The sequence below is a fragment of the Durio zibethinus genome, chromosome 18, assembly GCF_047325235.1.
Source record: "Durio zibethinus cultivar Kanyao isolate XHJ-2024 chromosome 18, ASM4732523v1, whole genome shotgun sequence".
NCBI lineage: Eukaryota > Viridiplantae > Streptophyta > Magnoliopsida > Malvales > Malvaceae > Durio > Durio zibethinus.
In genome coordinates this window covers 18245097-18263567 of record NC_143179.1, presented here as the reverse complement: position 1 = coordinate 18263567, position 18471 = coordinate 18245097, and the positions used below count along the sequence as shown (strand labels likewise).

At 30.4% G+C, this 18471-nt stretch overlaps 2 protein-coding genes across 4 annotated transcripts; both read left to right on the top strand.

The window, feature by feature from the left end:
- The first annotated feature begins 834 nt into the window (after window positions 1-834).
- LOC111299816 (putative ATP synthase 24 kDa subunit, mitochondrial) lies at window positions 835-5207 on the top strand. 2 transcript variants are annotated; one of them, XM_022895276.2, is made up of 7 exons: window positions 835-1163; window positions 1751-1844; window positions 2228-2372; window positions 3182-3292; window positions 3691-3837; window positions 4280-4402; window positions 4890-5207. In XM_022895276.2, the coding sequence occupies exons 1-7, from the start codon at window positions 1125-1127 to the stop codon at window positions 4951-4953; spliced, it is 723 nt and encodes a 240-aa protein (XP_022751011.2). In that variant the 5' UTR covers window positions 835-1124; the 3' UTR covers window positions 4954-5207. The 2 variants fall into 2 exon arrangements, with proteins under 2 accessions (XP_022751011.2, XP_022751012.1); XM_022895277.2 differs by lacking the exon at window positions 1751-1844 and having other exon boundaries at window positions 925-1163.
- A 136-nt stretch (window positions 5208-5343) lies between these two features.
- On the top strand, window positions 5344-9131 carry LOC111300993 (protein SLOW GREEN 1, chloroplastic-like). 2 transcript variants are annotated; one of them, XM_089747784.1, is made up of 4 exons: window positions 5344-6775; window positions 8002-8108; window positions 8413-8493; window positions 8680-9131. In XM_089747784.1, the coding sequence occupies exons 2-4, from the start codon at window positions 8004-8006 to the stop codon at window positions 8890-8892; spliced, it is 399 nt and encodes a 132-aa protein (XP_089603910.1). In that variant the 5' UTR covers window positions 5344-6775; window positions 8002-8003; the 3' UTR covers window positions 8893-9131. The 2 variants fall into 2 exon arrangements, with proteins under 2 accessions (XP_089603910.1, XP_089603909.1); XM_089747783.1 differs by having other exon boundaries at window positions 5344-8108.
- Window positions 9132-18471: the final 9340 nt, after the last annotated feature.

Here is an 18471-nt window from a genome sequence, read left to right as displayed (position 1 = left end):
AAGAGGGTAGTATAATAATTTTGATTGAATATAAAAAAAATACATTACAATCAATTTAAACACATATCATTTAATTATCAAATAATTAAAAAAAATATTATATATTTTTTAATGGAATTTTTTTTATATTATTACAAAAATTGATAAGAGGATATTATAATAATTTGCATTGATTATAGAAGAAGATACATTACAATCAATTTAAACACATATCATTTAATTATCAAATAATTAAAAAAATATTATATATTTTTTAATGGAATTATTTTTTTATTATTGTATAAATTCTATAATCTATAACTACGTGAATTGATACACAATGAGTTCGGTTACATTTAATCTATGACAACAACAGTTTTATTTATTTATTTAAATTTGTTTGTACAATTCTCATCTCTATTTTTGATAAGCAGACTTTTCAAATCCCTAAGAAATTACTTTAAAAAAGTTATATCATCACTTAAAAATTATTTACAGTCTTTCATTTTAATCATTAAAATTAGGATTTTATTATTCTATTATTCCGTCACGTGATTTTTGAAAAATGCTATTAATAATCATGTTTTATTAAATCAAATAAATTTCTATAGCTTGTTTGGGAACTTTTATATTTATTATACGGTACTCCTCTTGTTTTTAATTCTTTGATCTTATTTGATTTTTAATGTATATTAAAGAAAAATCTTTGATTTTTGTATTTTTTTTATTTACAATATTTTTTAATATAAAAATAAAATATAAACACTAAAAAGATAATTTCATTTTTAAGACATTTAGAAAAATAAATTAAATGATATGAGATGGCACTATCCAATGCCGCCCTACTTTCGTAGTTGGGTGAATTGGAAGGGACGGGTCGGGTCAGCTCTTTTTGCGCTATGCTTTTGTCGTTTTACCAGGGAAAAGAGAACCGTGGGGAGAAATGTGGAAGGGACAGATGGCAAAAGGTAATCGTTGGTAAATTGATCTAAGGTGGAAAATTCCGAGGCAAGCCAACTGGTGAATCACTGATAGACTCCAGAACATCAGAACCTCGCACACTGAGGCGTAAGATAGAGCGAGTGCGAGTCCCATTTAATACTCAAAAACCGTAATCCAAAACCGTTTGATTGGGTTGTCCGACGATGGCCTTCACTACTCGTCTCCTCTCCAAATACCGCCAGGTATTTCTTCTTTATTCCGATCTCCATTTGCGATTTCCTTAATTTCTCTTCTCTTTTAATTCTAACTTTTTTTTTTTCAATTCGATCTTATGATTCAAAATGTCATTTATTCTTTTCAATGTGTTCGAGTTTTGTTTATTTCTTTGGTGGATCTGTTGAAACTTCGTTGATTTTATTTACAATATTTGTTTTTCATAATATTAGAATTAGTTTAGTGGAATAGAAACTTGATATTTAGATTAATACTTTTGATTTAATTTTCAATTAAAAATTTTATTTTCACTTTTGTCAAAGATCCCTATTACATTCAGGCATTTAGTCTGATGTTTCATGAGGAAATGTTGAAATAAAAATTCCCCCTTTTTAAGAAAAATGTCTTAGATATAGTGAGAAATATTAAGCCCGATAACTGCCACGAGCTATATAAATTATTTATAGATATCCCAACCTACATTTTTTTTTTTAAATTTTTTCTCTTTTATGTTTTTAATTTTATTTTTTCAACATGTGATGTTTTGTTTGTAGTTGATGTTTGGCTGAGATGTTGCTTTTTTGTTTAAAAAAAAAATTCTGGGTAATTTTAACAGCTTTACGGTAGTCAAGCTATCAGACGACAGGAGCATGCCATTCCAGTTCGTTTTTACTCCAAAGAGGCTGCTCCAACCGCCCTTAAGGGAGATCGTAAGTGCATATAGAGATGCTTGCTTTGCTTTTGGCATTAATCTGGAGTTTTTTTTAATCTCCATACGTTTCTCCTTTAGCTTATATTATGCTTATCGTATCACTGCCATTATTGCTCTTGTTTCTGTGGACTGTAAGTTTGCACGCTTCTTGCATATCTAAGGCTGTTCTTTGATTTCTATAAGCTTAGAGGTTTTGATGTTTTGATGCATATGTGGAAATAAAATGGGGTCGAATGTCTTTGTCATGTTTTGGTGAATCTGTTATCTCTTACTAGAAGATAATTGCTGACCACTTAGTGCTAAAATGTGCAGTTTGATTCTCATAATGCTTGGATCTTTTGTGTGATTTACTGACAAATTCCTTTTGCTTTAATCAAAAAGAGATGTTGAAAAACATCTTTTTGGAGGTTAAGAAGAAATTTGAGACAGCTTTGGGAATACTCAAGAAGGAGAAGATCACTATTGACGCAGATGACCCAGCTGCTGTCTCTCAGTATGCAAAGGTTATGAAGACAGTCAGAGAGAAGTAAACTTTTTCTCTCTTTCATTGTTGACTTGTTCTACCACTCCTTGCCTTTGAACATTTGCACATCCATTTGTAGTTATTGTAGACTAAATTCTACTTGCTAGAACTTTGGAAAGGAATTTGGTAGAAATAGGGACTGGGGTGCTAATTTGCCTCTGCCCCTAAATTTGCCAAACCACCTCCCCCAACCAACCCACCCCACCCACTGACCCACCCAAAACTGTATTTCTCTCATAAAAATATTGGTAATGGGGAAAACATGAGAGTAAATTCCTTAAATATACTCTTAAGAGATTAAATTGAATGCCATCGTTAAGTTTGACTATAGAAATTTATAGAAATAACATCAAATTAACCTTTCTGAAACTCAGTAATTATGCAGCTCTCCTATGGCTGGCTGAGATCTGGTGGATAACACCCTATATTCAATTGGGTGATTTTATAAATTGTAACTGCCCACTTGCCCTATCTATTATTTACTGATGTTGAACTGTACCTTCACTAGTGATTTGTTAATTTTTAATTTAATTAGTCAATGATTAGATAATAAAATGAAACCATATTTAATTAATTGCTATAACAAAATTGGTTTGATAATCCTTAGTGAGCCAATTTTAATTCAGCTCAAATTTGGGTGTTCTTAAACTAGTAAAGGAACCGGGTTTGAGCTTTTATTTAATAAATTAGCTGATTCTCAGTTTGGTCAATTTGCACACTTAACTAAATTGATTGTTGATAAGAATCCATTCTGTGACTTACTTTTCACTGCTTCATAATGTGTTTGCCTTTAACATCTGTCCTTTCATCAGGGCTAACTTGTTCTCAGAATCTCAACGGATCCAATACACCATCCAAACACGAACTCAGGACATTCCAGATGCTCGAACATATTTATTGACACTGAAGGATATAAGGATCAAGTATGTTTTGCCCTGCTTTTCTGTTAGTTGTGCATGGTTCATAAATAAATCCCTAATTTTGTAATGAATACCATGGTCATAGTTTAATTTTATTGGGCTTCTTTTTCTGCTATGATGTAGTATGTTTATGTGATTCCTGTTCTCATCAATTTTTTCTTCCTTCATCAATTTTTTCTTCCTTCTTTACAAGAAGAATAAAATTATAGCTTTCACGTAAAGAAAATACTTGCAGTTTTGTTTTGCATGAGATTTTCCTTTTAGAGTTAAATGGAGCTTGCATGTTAATAGTAAGTGCTGCTGCTGACTCTTTTCATATTTTCTTTTTCATGAATTCAAGTATTATTTTCAATGACACTAATGGGTCCACTTGTTGGATGATTGATTCTTTTATTCTGTAGGAGAGGACTTATTGATGAACTTGGTGCTGAGGTTATGATGATGGATGCTTTGGATAAAGTTGAAAAAGAAATTGGGAAACCTCTTACAAGGAATGACAAGAAATCAATGGCTCTTCTTACGGCAGAATTTGACAAGATTAATAAGAAGTAAGTGTTCATTTCAATAACTATGATATTCTTTTTACCATCGACTGTACTTTTCTGAAAATAGGAATGTTAAATTCACATACAAGTTGTATTCTTGGGCTCAGAATTAGCAAGATTCATTATGAAATTCTGACAATGGGCTCATTGTGGAAAATAATGAATTTTGAGCCATTTTTGCAAAGCATGTCTCCACATTATTGTCCATTTTCACGGAATGGCTGCTTTAATCTTCTTCAAGAAAATAGAACAACCCTTTTAATGTTTGGTAATGAGCTGTTGAAGAATTTTAATATTTGGTTAATGAGTTACAATATATTATTTGGTTAAATAGGATGATTCTTAATATTTTGTTATGTGCTGTGGAAGGGTTTTACATTATGCTTGCTTCTGTCCCTAAAATGAAGAGGATAGTTATTTTTTGTCTAATTGTTTGTCCTACTAGGCTTGGAATTCAGAAGGAAGATCTGCCCAAGTATGAGGAAGAATTGGAGCTCAAAATTGCCAAGGCACAATTGGAGGAGCTTAAGAAGGATGCTTTTGAAGCTATGGAAACACAAAAGAAGCGGTATGCTATAGATTCCTATGTTTGCTGTAATGGATCTTTTTTCTTTTTCACACTATGATTACTTATGGGGTGGCCCTTGGACTTTCTCAATTTGGTGGTTGCATGAAATTGGGTTAATTCCTAGGAGCTTATTTGTTTTGGCATGTCCAAGCGTGCACATACATATCATGGGTCATAAAAATTGGCCTCCTTTCTGTCGAGGTTAATTTGGAAGAAATATCTTTACAGGCAGTGAGGGGACGTTTCTATTTTTACTGTTTGTTATCTGAGAAACCTGGCAGTTTGTATAAATAAAAGAAAAATGTTATTTTTGTCGATATCATACATCTAAACAGATTAGACAACCAAATCATTATGTTGGATATTTGCTGCGATACATTGGATGAACCTTATATATTTGTGCATGGTGTTTCAATCTTCCTTGTGTTAGGAATTGATGCAATTTTTTTTTTGTTTGGTTTTCCTTTTAATAACTTTCTATCTTCAGGGAGGAATTCAAGGATGAGGCTATGCCTGATGTTAAGTCTTTGGACATCCGGAACTTTCTCTAAAAATTCAAATTTGCTTTTGGTGTTCCAGTTTGGAGGTTAACCTACAAGGATTAACAAGAAAAACTGTTACAGAATTGGGGAATACCGTTCTGATTTTGCTATACTAATAATAAAAGAAGCAACTGGTCATTTGAAAGTGCAAAACCATCTCATTTGAATGAGTTAAATGCTGTTTTATGTTTATGATTTAACTACATTCTGCAACAAGTAGTGTGGAAATCTTTTTTAATGTACATGCCATTGAGTTCTGTTCAGCAAGTGCTTTGTTTCTTTAAACTGAGATAGCGTGGAAGAATTTTCGGCTATGGTTTGGTTCCTTGAATTTGTGAATCTTTGTAAATGGATTAGACGATGGTGAATCTTTGAAGCTAGAAGTCAAATTCGTTTACTTGCAACTTAAACCTAATCACCCAAGGGCAGGTTCTTAATCTTAGCGCACCTCAAATTCTGCCACTGTCAAGGAAAAATGAACAGCCCTAAGTGCATGACAGAATTGAGGTCGTCATCCACAGGGATTATGAGGTTGCAGCACTCTCTGAAAGCCCAAAAAAATAAAAAAATAAAAAAATAAAGCTGATAAGTTTTGTCATTTGTTCCTGCAAAAAGACATATCACTGGCAAATGTTAACATCCATGTATGTCACTCAAAAGTACATCCAATTTAAGGTGATCGAAGAGTTGTAAAAGACTATCCGAGTGTGTGTACATAAGCATCTATCGAACAAAGTTAAGAAATCAATCAAACCTCAACTTGAGTCACATCCTGATTCCGCCAACAAAATAGAGGCCTGAACATGTGATAAAGTTACTGGGATCTTCTCTTAAGAAATCGAATTTGACATTTTATACAGATATTTTTAAAGTATTAAGTTCATAAATTTTTCAGATAGCAAAATATGTAAGAAATTGAAAAACAGATATACTGATATTTTTTCCATTAAATGACGTGCCCCTAAATTATGCATAGAGTTTGATCAACAAATTAAAAATTTTTAAAAATATCAGAAAAGAGAATAAAATTGTTTTGTCTTTTATTTATTAAAAGAAAAGGACTTTAGGAGGCAACTATGGAATAAGTTGAGCCTGCTGGACTGAGCCTATAAAATGCCTCTGGCTACCAGTGTACAATTGGCATATCTTGTCTAGTTTTGTAATCGCTTCGCTTCTTCCATTCCACTTTCGTCTCTCCAGAATGTGCTCAATGAAAGCTTTCTCTTTCTTCTTTCAAGTAGAATTTCCCAACCATAAACCCTCCAAAACCCTCACCCCACTATTCACCGATCCATTCCCTTTGCTCAAACCAAATTCCCTTCCTCTCCAAATAACTAAACTTCACATTTCCCACAACCCCACTTCAACTCTCTTAACCAATACCTCTTTTACCCCCCAAGACACAGTTTTTCAAATCTTTGTCTGAAAAAATTGTTGTTTTCCTTGTTGGGTCTTTCGTTTTTATGGGGTGTTTCAAAGCTAGACCATTTATGGGGTCTCGAGCATCTACCAGCAATGGAGTAAATTTAGAGGAAAAGAAGGAAACCTATATAAAAGGAAAGGTAAGGAACAGGAGAGGTATGAGAAGGTTTTGGAGAAAGAGCTTGGAAATGTTGAGGCTCTGAAGATGGTTTTGTAGGGAAAGATGAGGAGAGGGAAGACTAAAGAAGCTGTGGAATGTGTGGAGAAGTTGATTGATATCGAGCCAGATGAAGTTGAATGGAGGATATTGCAGTCCCTTTGTTAGGAGATGATGGGGCAGTTCAGCAAGGCTAAAAGACTGTTCAAGGAAATATTGGAGGAGAACCCACTTTTGCTCAGAGCTTTGCATGTAAAGTTCTCAACTTGGAACTTTGATTTCAATTTAAGACTTGATTTTGTGTAATTACATTGTTTGTATATTAATGTACAAAATGTGTACTGTAGTTACATTCGCATGTATTGTTTAGAAGTCACCTAAATACAACACATAGAGAAACATTTTACTTAAGCCACTGATCTTCTGGATGGTGACGTCGTGAAGATTGAGTACGGGGTCAATCACTTTGCGAGACTAGGTGATTGTTTGAGAAAGATGACGTGTGTCTAAAGTTGTCTCAATCAGTTAAATAAGTGCCAACACTATGCTTCTTAATAATATTCTTTCCGTGGTTTTTGGCTTAATGACACAGAACTTATTGATTTGAGAAGAATTACTAAATTGAGGTAAGTCATATGCCATCTGTGATGCTTTATGAAACTTCAGTTTTCTCAGGTTGAGCAGATACTTGATTTTTCTTGAATAATCCCAGTTCAAAGTCACTATGTTAACCTCTCTGACACATTTTAATGATTATGATGAATCTTAGAATCTTGCCTGCTACTTGGTGTTTGAAGTTATGTGTTTTATGTGTATAGCACTATGGAAAAGGTGCATGACTTGACATAGGACCAAGCTCATTGGTTACATATAAGTTCTGAGTATCTTTGCACCTGTCAGTAACTAGTAATATTCATTATAATGCTGGAAAATAGAAACTTTCCAAGTATTCTGTAAGCTAGAAATTGTTTTATTTCTGCATATGCTCAGTCTACCTAATCAACTAGTTTTGTGAATTCTCTACGTCTACATAGTTTAAACCATTGTCTAAGTAGGTATGATATGATGAGAGTACTCGTCTTGTTTCTCCAATGTGTCATTTCTATATCTTTGAAGTATACTTCATTAGACATTCAATCAAGATTGCTAGTTGCTATGCAACACCATTTGCATGTACTATTGCTTGTATTTGAAGATTACCCTTATTTCTAGCTGCCTAGATGTAAGTTTTGCACCATTGTAATTTATTCATGGATGTGGATACCTCTTTTGTTTGCTTCCTAATATTTTCAATAGCATGCATATATTTGATTTCATGTGTAATTACTAACTCTTGTTTGGATACTGCTTTCCCTTTCTGATAATATAACAGATATTGGTTCAACTAGAAAGGACTTTTTTGGCTATTTCTTTCATTCAAATCTTACCAAGAAAAGTTGGAAAAAAAATACTATTAGTTATGAATCTTGGTTTTACAGCTATGGTGATGTACAAAATCCATCAAGGTCCAGCTGTATTTGAGAGAAAAAGAGTCACCGAGGAAGGAAACATAAGAATTTTAACTGCACAAATGCATGTTGTGAAGGTAACTTGGTCAATCCTAGCTGCTCAAATTGAGAGAAGTCGCAGATTTTTACCGTTTACAATGGCTTTTTTTTTTCGTTTCTTTTCCACATGGTGGGGTCAAGAGAAGAACTAGATTAATATTTGTTTTCATTTCTATGAAGGCAGGAAAAAAAAAAGAAAAAAAATCGTGGAAAATAAAATTGAATTTTAACAAGAATTAGGAAAAAGAACCAGACTGACTGACATCTAAGAAGTCTAAGTAATGGCTCATTGCTGTTTATCAGATCTCTCATCATCATCAACTTATGAATACTTATTCGCAGGGGGAACTGGAGGAGGGGCTGAAGAAATTTCAAGATTTGATAAATAATAATCCTCGAGATTTTCGGCCGTATCTTTGCCAGGTGAGGGTTTTTAGGTATACGATGTGCTGGTAGCTGCTGCTAGCTAGTAGCAGGCTTAGGGCCTAGAAGACTTTTGTTTTGTTTCTTATTTTTCTTTAGGAAAAAGTTTATGTAGCCATGACAGTTGGTCTCCGGTAACAACACTAGTAAACTGAATTTTTGTAAGAAAAAATGGACCTGAAGCAGAGTCAGAGAAATGGAATAGAAGCACATTCCAACAGAACCACCTGCAGTGCATGGCTAATTGTGGGAATTTTCTATAGTTTACTTGGCAAGAAAAAGGAAGCGGCTGAACGGTTTGAGATATACCAGGGTCTTGTACCCAAAGAATTTCTAGAAAGAGGTTTCATTGATGACGTTGTACTGGAAGCAAAAACCAACTCAAGGAAAGTAGTTTGAAGCTGATGTCTCATACAATTGAGGACGGGCAATTTCTCACTTGTTAGTGATTTAGGTGTTTCTCTGCCCCTAACTATGGTGAATGGTCTTACAAACACGGTATGGAATTTTGAAAGCAATGTACAGAGTGGCTTGCATCTATCTTTTGCTCTTTAATTTTGTAATTTTTTTTATTATTATTTTTTTACTTGATGCTATCATAATTTAATCTTTAATCATTAGAAGTAAGAATCCAATCATTGAACCCACAATCATGACATTCTTTTATTCATGTTTATATTTTTGTATAAAAGAAATTATTAGTTTATTCTTTAGGACTCTTTGGGAGCAATAATAAAAATGGTAAAAATAAAAATTCTTAAAATTTTAAATTAGTATTCTATTTTTAAAATTTATAAGTAAATTTGTATGATTATTATGGATACAAGGTTTCAAGCTCGCCTTTCAGTGCGAGAGTAAAAGAAAATTTTGTGTTAATTTAAATATTGAATAATGTAAAAAAAAAAAGAAAAAAAGGAAAGGTGTGAAAAGAAATTACAGACACAAAAAAGACTTAATGGTTTAATTAGCTATCTTAATATATCACCAAGGCACTAAGGTTTTCATACGGGGATGCTAGCTCCACTTGCCCAAATGTTTTCACTATGGCTTAAATGTGACCGACAATCAGCTTGGCATATATGAAGATGATCATTTCATAAACAATTCCAAGAAAAAAGTAATCATAAACCATCTCAATTATGTTGCTTCACACTAAATTTCCCTTTTTCACTGATGTCAAAATATATGTATGGTTCATTTTTTGTAATTGTAACAAAGTATAGAAAACCTCCTTAAAAGACATTAATTATTATTGAGAAGTTCATGAGTCAAATATAGCACTTCTATCATGAAATCCATTTGAACTTACATTTTATTTTATTTTTTTAAAATTTAATATTTATAGATCAAGTCGTTGTAGGTATTGAATTAAAATAGTTAAGTCAATCATATTGCATCTATTTTTGAAATTAGATTAATAACAAAGAATATGTAAGAATCATCTTTCTACTATTAATATGGAAAAACAAACTAAAATTCACTTGATAATAAAACAACATGATTATGATACTTGATTAATATATATATATATATATTTGATACTTGATTGTAGATTTGAATTCTTATGAAGAAATTAGAAAGTCAATTTGATTTTTGTTAAATGGACATGATTATGATTGTAAGTGATATACGCTTTCTAATTCTTATAACAAATATCTTGATTTTAAGGGTTTGTAAGTAATAATTAATTGGTATAACAACTAAACAAATGATAATATGATTTTAATCCCTCTTAAATTATAATTCATAAGATAGGTATGCTCCTGTGACCATAAACACTAAAGCAAAGCTAAGGTAACAAAATTCTTGGTATAACTCTTAACAAATCAATGGATTTTAGCTGTCTAAAAAATATCTTTACAATACCTTTTTATTAGTCTTCCGTAGATATACCATTATATTATTAGTTGATTTAACTAAGTCAATTGGACATAATACATTCACATTGAGAACATAGCTTATAGATTATTTGATTCCTTTAACAAACTTGATTGTTTTTAAAATTTTAGGGAGACCAAAGACCTCTTTTAACTTTTATAACCATCTACCTTTGCTTCATATTACTAGAGGTTTTTAAAATTTAAAGGGCCAAGGCCCTTCTGGTTTGTATAAGCATCTGCCCTTATTAATAATAATAGCTATTATTTTCAGGAACAACACAAAGACCAAGACCTTAGTCATGAATTTTGATGGCATATCATGTGATGCAACAGATTTATCAATAAAAATGTAAAATTTTTTGACTTAGTTTATAGCATGATATTTCTTATTCATTAAATGCATATGCTTTAGTTTGAACTAATTCCTATTTCAATTATTTCCATTCAATACAGAAGATTCAATTTCCTTTTTATTTTTCTTTTATTGAATATAGTTTGAACTTAAAGCATTCATTAGGAAGTAAACTAATAGTAATATATGAAAAAAAGGAAGGGAAAGGGGGTTGAAGCTCAAAGCCATAGTAGCAAAGTACTGAAAGGAGAAAATTGTAGATATCTTATTTTGTCTAAAAGTTTTTTTGAAATTGAAATAGACCTTTGATCGTAAATTCGACCTCGATTGGGAAGCTTTGAGCCCAATAAGATACAAGCCTAAAAATTCTAAATCTAATTTTAATTTTAATTTGATTTTTTTATTTGATTTTAGTTTTATTTGATTTTATTTTTTTAGTCAAAGTAAAAAAAAGTGTCAAAAATTAAAAAAAAATCAAACGTGAAGGAAACATGCATTTTGCAAGGAAATCTTGGATTTAATCTTTGAGTTTAATTTTTTATTCCTAAATCATTGAAAAAGGGAAGAAATAAAATCACAACGTTAATTCACAAAAATCAAATTAAATCTCGGATCCAATTGAGATTTATCTACTTTTCAAATTAAAGGGATTCAATCCTTATAAACAAAACCCAAAGCACAAATGGGGAAGAGGAAACAGAGAACAATAAACAAGAATTAATCATAGTTTTTTGGGTTTTTAATTTTGGGGGGGTCATCGTGTTTTTGAAATTAGTTTAGGATTTAAAATTCTTAGGAATTGATTTTTTTTATTGCTGGTTTTTAGGTATTGATTGGAGTTTTTGGTTTTGATTAGGAATTAAGGTTCTAGTTTTAGGTTTGTATTCTTGAAATTAGTTTCTGGTTTGAATTTGTTTCTAGGATTGGATTTGATTTTGTGTTTTGATTGTGAATTTTAGTTTTTTTTTTTTAATATGGGATTTTTGGATTCTAAGGAGTTTATGGGAATTTTTCTAAGTTTTTGGGTTCAAATTCAAACTCAAGGTTTTTTTCGTTGAATATTCCAATTGAATTTTCCAACAAGGTTTATAGTGGCCAGTTTCTAGGTTTATTGGTTTTTTTTTTTTTTTGGAAAAGTTTGAAGTTACCAATGGTTGATTGAATTTTTTGGTGCCAAAATCTACATGGCAGGAAACTGAGGGGAGTTTGAGTTTTCGAGTTGAATCTTAGAGAGAGGTTAGAGCACAATCAAGTTTGAGAAAGAACGAGAAAGAGAAAAAAAGCTCAGCTAGTTTGAAGAAAAAACCAATTTTGTTTCTTTATATCAAGGCAAAACAATGTTGTTTTGGTATCGGATTGACTTGTGAGAACCTGCGTGGATCCACGCCTTAACCCGTTTAGTGACTTGCCCATTTTGCAAGTTTTTTCTTTTTTATTTTCTTTTTATTTTTTTCCTTATTATTTTCCATTTTTTTTATTTTTTTACTATGTATTATTATTATTATTATGATTATTATTGTAATTGTTAATTAAATTTTAAAAGAATGAAAAAAAATTTGGTAAGATTATTTATGATTTTTTTATTACCTTATGGTATGATATTATTGCATGATATTATTTGCATGATAGATTTTCATTTACTTTAATTATTTTTTAATTAAAAAATATTTTCAAAAAAAAATTTCAATTCTACCAAATTATTAGAGAATTTAAATCTTGAATAAGTCTTACTAAACTATTGAAAAACTAAATGAATTTTATTTAAAAAATATTTTTTAAAATCTTACCAACATATTAGAAGATAATTCTTGACAGAAAATCTTACAAATATATTAAAAGATATTTTTGAAAATAAATTGTTTCTTTATAAAAATTAGATTTTGATTGTTTATCACAAATAAAAGTTTTTTTTTCACAAAAATTAAATAAATTCGACAACAGAGTCTTTTCAAAGAGAGACACTAGACTTTATAAATGCTATTGAAGTAAAAAAATTATCTTAAATTGTTACCAAACTATTGGAGTAATTTTAAGATTAATTTTTAATAATTAAATTATTTGATAAATTATAAAGATGTTTTAATGTTTGGATAACTTGAAATTAAATTGGTACTATCCTTTGGAAGGGTATTGTGAGGGTGATATAACATTTTTCAAACGTAACTGCGCTCCGAAACCTAAAATTTGATTTCGTAAACTAAAATCTACCTTTTAAAAATACTTGAATCAAGTTTAAGATCTCTTTTTAAAATGGGTTAGATTCAGTTAGGTGGCCAATCACATCTAAATAAAAAAAAATTGGTTGTGACTCCTATGTCTATATCTAACGATAAGTCCACGGATCCATATGTTATGATAATTTGGTGACTCTACTAGGAAGATCGAGAGTTAGCTAATAAATGATTTCTTGTTATCCAAGCTTAACTTTATAAATTTAAGAAATTGTCTTCTTGTTTGTATTTTGTTTTGTTCATATCTATCATTCATTTGCACATGCATAATATGAGCTCTACACCCGAGTTCTATCTCTTAAGAGGAAATAAAGTACCTATGCCTTTATGAGATTTTATATCTTCACATGGGCTAGTGGAACACTTTCACTCAAATTGAACTTTTTTCACTTGTAACCTATAATAAGTAAGGATTGGGGTGTCTTATGAGTTTATAATGGATAATAATGTAAAGAACAATTTGGGAACCCTTAGATTGTCAAACTTTTAAGCCTAGCATGCAAATAAACCCTAAGGGTTTGAACCTAAGTTAGAGCCATACCTTCCTTTTGTGTTAGAAAATCCTAAATAGGAAATACGATGAGATATTTATTTTGCTTGTAAATTTATACATTGTTTTTTTATATATATTATTTACATACTAACCTTTTATATTGTTCTTTGTATTTATATATTGTTTTTTATGTTGTTCTTTATATTTATATATTATTCTTTGTATGTATTATGTGTATACTAATCTTTGTCTTTTACTATGAATGCATTCACATCATTAGGTTTATCATAAGGAGTAATTACTGTAAAATAATTTTAACAAGAAGAATCTTAGTTACATTTATGGAGAGCCTAGCAAAGTCTCTTACTGGCCTGAAAAAAGTTTGAAAAGTTGAAGCTTTCAAACAAAAGCTAAAATGAGAAGTTCAGGCACTCAAACAAGAGAATGATGAATGAAAAAGTTTGTTCACTAACCTGAATACAACACAGTCATCTACTAATCAAGAGTTGGCTCAACTTTTAAATGAAAGTTAACAGTTGTAAGCAAAGCTACAAGAAATGGATGAGGCATTTTGTAAGGCACAAAGGCACATCAAAATGCTTAATAGAGTGGTGGTTGAAATTGAAACACAAATAAGGGTTGTGAATGAAGAATGTGAGCAAGAAAATGAGGCATATATGAGAAAGAATAACCAGTTGGAATCTTTGCTTGACCAAATCACTGTGACTATTTACAAAGCCAAGCACATGGTAGAAAAAGTTGAAGAATGAAAGATAAGGGTGCCATTAATGGAAGCACATAGCCAAGAACTACTAGATTTTCTTAATGAAGTGCAAAGCTAGTATCGACAAATTAGAAATTTATTTCCTCAATAATTCTAAATTTTTCATAAATGTAATATTAGATTTGATTAGAAATAACTTTTAACTCAATAAAGATTTTTTTTGTTTATAATTGGTATATGGTAAATTCTCCTTATTGCATTCATGCATTCCTACATTCATTCTCATGTATAATTGGATGGTTTCATGAACATTATTCTAAATATGTATCATAATTATGGTAAATTAAAGTTCAGGAATAGTTTGACCAATTCACCACTAGTATAACACTCGAGCCGAAGCCAAAAGAATGAAGCATGACAATGCAAGCCATGTTGAGAAGTTTGAGAAGGCCTAAGAAAAACTTAAAGAGTAGTTGAGCAAAATTTTAAAAACACTGAGTAAGCTGAACAAAGGACAGACTGTAAAAAAAGAGGCTAGACCTAAAGACCATCTGTTGTAAGATATTGTTAACCTTTTGTATCCTTCTGGCTACAGCCTATATCAGGCCCAATCTGCCTAAGGCATGTCACTACAATAGTTTACATTTCTTACAGGTTATACTTACATAAGAATGCTATCTTACACCAACTCAGAGGTAATTTTAAAGTTTTGCTAATCATGTCTTCATTGAAAAGGCAATAGAGTCAGTCTCGATTCTCATCTTAGATAAACTTAAAGAGAATAAAAAGCTAAAATTAAAGGCAGTTGAAAGTTTAAAAGATTCAAAGTCTAAACATAAGATGAACTTATTAAATGAGAGACTACAAACTATTGAAGGTATAGACTTTTATGACTCTATGATGCTGTTGGGTTTTGCTTGGTCTCAGATGTTATAATCCCACTAAAGTTCAAAGTTCTTAAGTTTGAGAAGTACAATTGTACCAAATATCCAATCATACATGTAACTATGTACTATAAAAAATCATTGTCTATATCAATGATGAAAACTGTTGATGCATGTGTTCTAAGATAGCTTTAGTAACTTAGCTGTAAGATAGTATGTTTAGCTAAATCGAACCCATATCCACTCTCAGAAAGAGTTTGCTTGAATATTTATTAATCAGTACCGTCACATCATTTACTTGGTCCCTGAATGCCTTTCTTTACAAAACATGAAGAACAAAGCAACAAAATCTTTCAAAGAATATGCCAAATAGTGAAGGGATATAGTTGCTCAAGTTCAAGCTCCTCTAATTAAAAAAGATACGATAGTACTATTTGTCAGTGCCATGCCTTATTATAAGAAGATGATAGGGAATGCAATAAAAAACTTTGTTAACATAGTGATCTCAGAGAAGATTATTGAAAATACTATCAAGAGTAAAAAGTTTGAAAAAGAAGAGTTAAGCAGTGCTAAGAAAGGTAAGATGCCTAAAAATAAAGAAGTTGAAGCCTAAACTGTGAGTTTTTAAGGGTAGCAATTCAAAAATTATGCTTCATATCCACCACTTATTCAGCTTGTATACTACCTTACAGTTAATAATAGTGCATAAGTCCCTTACCAGCCTTATTACCCAACCATGAATAACACCTCTCAAAGTCTTTATTAACCAGCTTTTCAAGCACCTGCATATGTACCTAGTCTTATCACTACACCAATTTTAAGGCCTAACAATCAAGCGAATGGTTTGAAAAAATTTAAGGGCAACTGAGTGAAAGCTTGTATTGATCCTATATCTAAAACCTATATTAAGTTATTCCCATAATTAGTTAAAAACAACCTAGTATCCTCAATTCTTTTGAAAACCATTGAAGTCACCCTATCTTAAATGGTATAATGTTAATGTCACACATGATTAACATAATGAAAATATGGGTCACTCTATAAAAACATGCCATGCTTTCAAGCGTTAAATATAAAATTTGATTCGAGCAGGCTCGGTGAGCTTCAACAAATTAGAGGAGTTGAATGTCCACAAAGTCTCTTTGTTTAATCACCTAGGGACATAATTTTACAAAGAGTACGAAGAGGCTGGTTGAAACTGTTTGTCATTTAAAAATTTTTTTGGAATAATGATTTTTTTTATTATACTAGGATTTCATTTTATTTTTCATCATTTTTATAAAAGTGGCAAATATGATACATTTTTAAGATATTTTCTTTTTTGTGTGAATCACCATTTATGCTTTTATCTTCTTATTTCTTTTTCTATATCCATTCTCATATTCCAAATAATGAATATTCAGATAGTCATAACAACAATTCAGAATTTGATTTTGAAAGCATTATTCATATTAGTATGATTGATAATTTGAGATTATTAATTTATTAGGATTGTTGAATAAAAAAAGATAAATCTGACAAAAAATTTTACTCATTGAAAGAGAAAAATAATGTAGTATGTGATCTTTATAATGGTTTGCTCTTAATCAATAAATATTTTTCATTAAGAGTATTCATGTTTGATATGAAAAATGGTCATATTTTTTCTATCATTCACACAAAAAGTAAAATTATTCTTTGCTACTCTATTTGAACCTGTTGAAATTTTTTTTAAGGAACCCTAATTAAAGATCACCTCTACATTGATAGCAAAGTTTGATAAGTTTGTTTACAAAAGAAAAAAAAATAAAGATCCTTAGTGAATTCAGAGGCAAAGCCTTTTTGTGGTCAAATCGTTTTCAAAAAATGATGAAAAGTGCAAAAAAAAAAAAGAAAAAAAGAAGAAAAAATTGATGGAGCAAAATGTTAAGGTGCTTTACATGAAAAGAAATAATCCTTGATTTAATTACCATTCAAATACAGTTTGGGGCTATTTTATCCTTTGCTGTCATAACCCTTCACCCCAGCCTATGTTACATCCTTTAAAAGTCTATTTTAATTAACTATGAATACTTAAATTAGAGAATCATGAGTTAAACTAAGATAGGTTTACAGTTGAATTGTTTAGGATTTTGATGTCATTGATGGATCAAGGGGAAAGAAAATAAAAAGAAAAAAAATAAAGAAAATATGTGCAAAAAAAAATGAAAGCAAAAGAAAAAAAAAAGCAAAAGCAAAAAAAAAAGAGAAAAAAAAACTTAAACTGAAAACCTGATAAGGTAGTTTAAATAAAAATTGACATTTGGAAGTACAACTTCATTTGAGGATCCTAAGGATATGGATAATGTTTGGTTTAAAGATCAAGAATATCATAAATGTGTTTTTGATAAAGAATCCTGAGTTGAAGTTCAAAATTGTTTAAATAGTCATTATCTTAAATGTTAATATCTCATTTAAATAGCCACAGTATTTTGCTTTTGTTCACTTTTGATTTGTTTGACCAGATTTCCTTTTGATAATGAATACACATATTTTTTGTTCTTTACTAAATGTGCATCCCCTAAATGAATTAAGGAAATGTATCATATTTATCATGAATTAGAATGATGATAAATAAGTGAATGACAATATTCGTAAAAGATTTTTCTATTCTTTTGAAAGAAATCCAATATGACAAAAGTGAAAGAACCTTGAGAAGATGAGTTGAAAATGGTAAATAAAGTGACCCAGTAATGAATACAATGATGGATTGGTCAACTTAACCTATGAGTTATGACTAGATGAAGAAACTGATAACTCAATTGATGAAATTTGCTTCCAAATCATTAAGAAGCTAAAAAAGAATATATGAGATGGTATAGTTTTGAAAACCTTGTTACCATAATTGAAATTTTATGACATTGATTTAGTGACATCTGCATTACATACATTATATTTGTATTATATTTAAATCCTTGATAATTGCATTTGTGTCATGGTTAGGATATGTATTTGCATCATGTAGAGAATATTTGAATCATAATATGACATTTGCATTTGCATTATTTGTGAGAATCTCGATTATTGCATTTGTATAATTTAGAAGGCATTTTCATTATTATCAAGACATTTCTCACATACAAGAATTTGACTTTGATTGGAGAAGATTTTTAACTTTTGAATTCTCAAATGAGGAAGATCTTTTGTAATGAGATTTTTTTTACAAGAAAAACTTTCCAGACTTTCAAAATTATAAAGCTTTTGTTTAAAAGAGCTTTTTTTTTTTTCAAAAATACTCACGATTTATAAGACCTTCGGGCATAATCACTAAAGTTTTTTTAATAAGAATCTTTGAAATTTAAAATCTTTAAAATTTTGGATATGAAGCCAAAAAGTTTTTGTAAAAGAAATTGTAAAACTTTGGATGTGAATCTCTAAAATTTTTTTAATGTAAAT